Consider the following 6,306-nt stretch of genomic DNA (forward strand, 5'->3'; position numbering starts at 1 on the left):
AATCATTTTGTCCGCCCTTACATTTTCACCCAGGAACCAACAAAAACACCTGAACAGCAGCAACAAAAAACATTCATCATAACAGTCCCTGAGAAGATTAAAGAGGAAAAAAGTAATAAATACTTGCTGTTTGAGGAAATCCCTCCCTCACCCGTTCCCTCCCACATACCCACCTTCTTTCCTCCTTTTAGACTGTATAAATAACCCCTGCTGGGGACCCGGGGCTCAGAGAAATTGCCTCCTGAGCACAGAACACCAACTGAACCAGGATCACAAACATCAATCACCAATAAACTTTTGTCACCCGATTTAGGAATCTGCAGAAACACAAGGACAGGAAAGAAACAAAGTTAAAGACTAAGCTGTGCATAAAGTTTCTGGAAACAAGTCAGTCACTTATCCATCTCTTCTTTTGAATGTGAAGGAGACGTGCAGAAGAACGGATCACACAGACCACAAGAGTGAACAAGACTAGTGTAGAAATAGGAATCAGGGGACCATCGAAGTGTAACCAAGGCAAACAAGAAACAGCAAAAGGTGGTGTATTCAAGCCATTGACAGTCTGCTTCACAATGTGGTTCCTTGCTGTAATGTGGATCTCCAGCCTTCTGGTAGGAACTCAGGCTCAAAGCACCGCCAGCTTCTCAAGAGGGAATGATCGCAACAGGCGCTGTCAGTACACCTTCACGGTGGACAGCCCTACAGAGGCCAGCTGCCCCTCAACAGCATCCAGTGCTGAAATGGAAGACCTGAAGTCTCGCCTGGGGCTGGTAGAGGCGCTGATATCCCGCCTATCTGGAGGTGAAGCACCGGGTACTGAAGCTCAGTTGGGACTCCGGACCGCCTACACACAGGTGGCTGGAGAGAGAGACAGGTTGCAGCAGGAGAAAGCCATGCTGACTCAACAGGTGGGGCAGCTCCAGCAGACGGTGGAGGACCTCCAGCGTGAGGTGGAGAGGCTGAGAAGCAGACCATGCCCACAGCAGTCTTCACAAAGTGTACCACTGTATGATAGTAACCTCCAACAAGGAACAGGTAGGTACCCTTGTATTAGTGACCCTACAAGTATATACTACAAGTTGAGCTGCTTTGACTAGATCTGGAAATATAAAAAAAATGTCAAAAAATGCATACTTGCAGGTGCGTTGTTTTGAATGTGATGTGAAGCGAGTAAGCGAGTAGACTTCAGTCTTAGAATAAGCTGGTGTGGATGCTAACTAGCATACCAGCCACACAGGAAGCATATTTAATAAATGATTGATGGACAAGATGGACAGATTAAACATGTGGAATCAGGACTAGATCAGATTGAACACCGCCTTGCTCTAAGCTATGCCATGTCTGGGTTCCTCATTTTAAAATATATGTGGTATTAAAAGAATCTTATGCCCTTTAGATTCCTGCAGCCCTCACCATCACAGCTGACTGGTAGTATTAATGACACAGAGGTGGTCCAGTGGCCAGCAGGCGGTCCTCTTAAAACCAGTACGGATGCGAATAAAGGGAATGAAGTTGCGTGCAGAAGAATAACATAGTATTCATGGTAAAAACAGTCCATCATTGTTTATATAGAAGAGACAGTGAATACTTTTTTTATACCAACCACTCACTTGAAAAAGGGCATATTTAAGTGGTTTCTGAACAGAAGAAATCCCAAGTGACTCTATAACATGACTGACTGAAGCTTTATCCTACTTTCATGGTGCTTCTCTTGATCTTGAATTGGTATGTTATCAACCTTGAACACATGAAACCAGTAACCCTCTGGACTAAATACTCCCATGTTACCATAAGGAAGTACAGATGTTCTTACCTCTTTTTTTTATGCTTATCTTGTCCACATCTGTTCTACTCCTTATGTTGACACCTATGTTGCCTGCCAAGCCTAGTGCCAAAAAGATGAAAAATGTAAAACGTTTAACAGAGGGACAAGGGATGCACTGAATTGTTGTGACACTCATTTGTAAGACACAGAGCCACCCACACACACCCACATATCATCTGATCAATTTCTATATTATTTTACATAGGACATTTCCAAAAGATCAGTATATAGTTTGATCAGACAGGAAAAATTCAGCAATCTTTCTTTTGGCTTCCTTTATTTTTTGGGAGCTTCAGTATACTGTATCTGTATTATTTTCACCTTTTAAAATAATGAGAAAAATTCTAAAATTCAGTATTGGGTTTTAATAGCATTTAATATGCAATGTTGTTTTCTACAATACACTATACAATATATAATATACACTTATTGTCATCCTTGACCAGAAAGGGAAAAAAATTAACATGGTCATGAATTCCTCTATGGACCAGTATATTTTATCCTGGTTGTCTGTGCCAGTAGGTTTCAGCTTGGCCACAGAAAATATGACCGTAAACAGACTTCCAAATCATCACAGAAAAGGCTGCAGGAACAAAATCACTGTTTTGCAGTGACCATCACAGCCTTAATTCAAGAAGAAAGACCACAGACACAAAAATAACAAAATATAAATAAGCATAAATATTAAAATCCATCTTCAGGTGTCTCCAACCCTATTAGGTAGTCAGCTATATGTCTGAGCTTAAGATATATTTATTCATTTTATAAAATAAAATTCAGTTTACTGGATATTGATGAAACATCGTTCATGCTTACCAGATTTAGCCTTGCATAATTTTCTCCCTCAATATATTAAGCATGAAGATGGTTACATGGTTTTGAAGTATCGAAGATCCTTATTACTGAATGAGCAGGTTGAATGTTGGTGGCCACCATAGACCATAGACGTTTAAAGCGTTCTTGGGGTTAACAGCATTTAAGCAGCAAAGACTCACCATGCCAGCAGTCAATAGGAGAGCAATATTCAGGTGTAATTAATTATGTTCTGTTCAAATCACTCTTTACTTGCTTTGAAAGGTTTCTCATTGTACTACACTGATATCCATCAAAAAAACACATGGACAAACAGACCTTTGTGCTTAGACTTGCATTTGTCTGCTAATTTTTCATTTGAAGCTAGCAATGATAAATTCACCACTGCTTAATAATAACTTCTTAAAACTAAATCCAAATTTAATTAGATGAGATATATATAAGCAGATTTCTAATACAAAGACCTCTTCAAAATTATAATCACCAGCACCACTTCCTCATCAAATCCACCTTCATGAAATTAAAAACAGGCTGTAATTTAAGGTCCATTAGAAAGGCTTGTAAACACTTAGCCACTGTGTCTTTATAATGCTCTTAAACAGAAACAATTGCAGTTGTTTCTTCAGGTTGTAAACACGGCAGAGCATCAACCTCACCAAGCGAGCGAGGAAGCAGAAAGATGTGGATGATTCTCAATTTGAAGCACAAGTATGCAAGTGCAAGTAGCTTACCAAACAGCTGGTAATCCACTCAGCACTGTTTATTTCCCCCTGTAAGATTCCTGTGTGTCACTGAACTCCACCCAGCTCTCATGGACACACTCCTTTAAGTGAACAGAGGATCAGGTGTGTCAGAGGTCAGAGATAGCCCCACTCTGGGTCTGGTATTCAACAGCGCAGACTTGTTTTCCAGAATGTTCCAGTGTCCCTGTTGCCTTATTTGTTTAAAACACGATATGGTGTAAAGTGTTCTTTCTTCCCATCTGGAAATGTGACTTACTTTTTTTTGCCCTATAGGAACATCCCATTCTCATCTGGTTTCCAGACCAGGGAGGACAGAAGGAGGTTCAAGCAGCCTCAGAGGTGAATTCACTCGTCCTCTTTACTCAGCACACACAGGCAAATTCAAGCCAATACAAATGTGTTAAGGAGTTGGAAATGGATTAAAGATTTGCAATTACATTGATTGTTAAGTGGTAATTGAATTTTGCAATGTTCTATCCAAACTTAAATGAATTAGGGAATGAAATAAACCATGGAATCTAAATTGTAGTTCCTTTATTAAATGCAAGATGGGAGCATTGCTTGGAATAATAATAATAATAATAATAATAATAATAATAATAATAATAATAATAATAAAAAGAGAAACCAGTTCCTTGAAAGAGTAAGACAGTTAATTTAACACCTTCACATCTGTTTGATAAGAGATGGAACAGCTGTGTATGGCCACCAGTTACTATCCCCCCACCTGGGTGTTTTACATACTGTTTACCCTTTCTGTTTCACATCTGCTTGATGCTACCAATTCGTCTCCCTTACGAATTCATTGTTTTTGTCTATTTTTTCACTCGTTCTCCCACAGATCCCTCTTGGTCCTACAGTAGTCCAGCATACCAGGAGTTGAAGGCTGAAGTGGCTGAATTTCCTGCCCCAAGATCAGAGGAAACTGAAGACAGTAGCGGTAAGAAAAGTCACACTTAGTTCTATTTACACACACCATGCTAACCAAAGCATCACCACAGGGACACAATCCAGTTGCCTGAAACCAAGTACTTGTACCATGACTTCTCATATGCTGAAAATACAGCACACATGAGTCTTGGTGTCTCTGCTGACAAGAACAAATACAGCTATTTTTACCTCAGTACTTGAAGCCTAAACGGTCCGGCTTATAAAAGGGCTTGCTGTATGTTTAGCAAGGGACTAAAAAAGGAAAGGGTAAGCATACCCCTGATCACTTACGCTAGCAAGAATTCTCAGATGATGTGGCATGTCTTCATTGCATGCAGTCTCTTGCTACATTCCAATTTCAATCTGCCAAATAATTTGTGTTTCCTTGCTTGTGTACAGCTTTCAACCACAGGACTAATTATGTCAGCTTCCATGAAGGTACACTGGACAACTGTCTGAATTCCCCAGTTGATCACATGATTGTAATCACTCTTTTCTTTTTTAGGCTGTGGTGAGCTGCTGTGGGTGGGACAGCCAGTGACCCACCGTAAGGCAGACAGCATCGCCGGTAGGTATGGTGTGTGGATGCAAGACCCAGAAGCTGTGAGCCCTTATGGCTCCAACATGGTGTGGCGAATTGACACAGTCGGCACAGAGGTGCGCCAACTCTATGGCTACGAAGACATGGATCAGCTCTCTCGTGGCTTTCCAGCCAAAGTCCTGCTCTTGCCTGAGGCAGTGGAGAGCACAGGTGCAGCTATGTACCACGGCTCACTCTACTACCAGCGTCGTCGTAGCCGTACACTCATTCGCTACGATTTGGGGTCGGACAGTATTGCTGCCCGCCGAGATCTGCCGCATGCCGGCTTCCATGGCCAGTTCCCCTACTCGTGGGGTGGCTATACAGACATTGACTTTGCTGTGGACGAGAGAGGCCTCTGGGTCATTTACAGCACCAACAAGGCTAAAGGTGCCATTGTGGTCTCCCAGCTGGATCCTCACAGTCTGGAGGTGAAGAAGAGCTGGGAGACCAACATTCGCAAAACCACAGTGGCCAATGCCTTCATGATCTGTGGCAGGCTGTACACAGTGGCCAGCTATGCCTCACCCAACACCACAGTCAACTACAGCTTTGACACAGCCACCAGTCAAAGCAAATCTATTGCAGTCCCATTCCAAAATCAGCACCGTTACAACAGCATGGTTGACTACAATGCTGCTCAGAAGAAGCTTTTTGCCTGGGATAACTACCACATGGTGTCTTATGACATCCGACTGGGGAAGCAACAGTGAAGGGAGTATGTTGAAATGGTAGCTGTAGAGGAAGAGGTTAGGGGAGGAAATTGCAAAAAAGTATACTGGCTTTGCAGCTTTCATGTACTTACAATTTGAAATGATCACAGATGTAAGCAAAAGCTGTAGCAGTCATCAAAACATATCAGAAATCTGTACACAAGCTGGTTTTGTATTGAGCCTAATTAGTGTTCTTAAACCATAGATTATAAGAAATCACAGGCACATGTCAATACTTAATTAATAACCAGTTATATGAGCAGATTTAGATCTGGCTTGTTAGCTTCTTTTCTGCATCCAAGTCATGATTTTATTTTTGTACATGCCTTGGAAAAAATATTCCATAACTAAAAATATACTTTTTTTTGGTCCCATTTTGAAAAAATTCAAATCTTATTTTAATGAATAATTTTGTCTTCTACCTTGTAGTGGCATGGCCCACTTTGTGTTAATAGAGAAATTATTTTTCTACACTTTTGTTTGTATACAGCACTGTAATTGTCAGAGAGGAAAACATGTTTAACATTCATTCTTGTACATAAACTTAAAGCAGTGTCTTTTAGCTAGTCCAGTCAATACAACATAGGACTGATTTTGGCTATTCATAATACTTATGTACAAACTCATGAATAAAGGTTATTGTATAATTAATTTGGCTGTCTCATTTTTATTTGAATCTCTATTGAACACAACTAGACAACA

General features: G+C 40.8%; 1 protein-coding gene across 1 annotated transcript; it reads left to right on the forward strand.

The window, feature by feature from the left end:
* Window positions 1-241: 241 nt before the first annotated feature.
* myoc (myocilin) lies at window positions 242-6,255 on the forward strand. The gene is made up of 4 exons (XM_060866717.1): window positions 242-1,035; window positions 3,655-3,720; window positions 4,223-4,321; window positions 4,817-6,255. The coding sequence occupies exons 1-4, from the start codon at window positions 573-575 to the stop codon at window positions 5,602-5,604; spliced, it is 1,416 nt and encodes a 471-aa protein (XP_060722700.1). The 5' UTR covers window positions 242-572; the 3' UTR covers window positions 5,605-6,255.
* Window positions 6,256-6,306: the final 51 nt, after the last annotated feature.

Source organism: Tachysurus vachellii, chromosome 3 (assembly GCF_030014155.1).
Source record: "Tachysurus vachellii isolate PV-2020 chromosome 3, HZAU_Pvac_v1, whole genome shotgun sequence".
NCBI classification, from domain to species: Eukaryota; Metazoa; Chordata; class Actinopteri; order Siluriformes; family Bagridae; genus Tachysurus; species Tachysurus vachellii.

Excerpts from the sequence above, each read along its gene's own strand:
- myoc (XM_060866717.1), top strand. The coding sequence starts at position 573 with ATGTGGTTCCTTGCTGTAATGTGGATCTCCAGCCTTCTGGTAGGAACT. Across the intron at positions 1,036-3,654 it reads TAACCTCCAACAAGGAACAG|GAACATCCCATTCTCATCTG; the intron begins GTAGGTACCCTT and ends TTTGCCCTATAG. Across the intron at positions 4,322-4,816 it reads GGAAACTGAAGACAGTAGCG|GCTGTGGTGAGCTGCTGTGG; the intron begins GTAAGAAAAGTC and ends TTTCTTTTTTAG.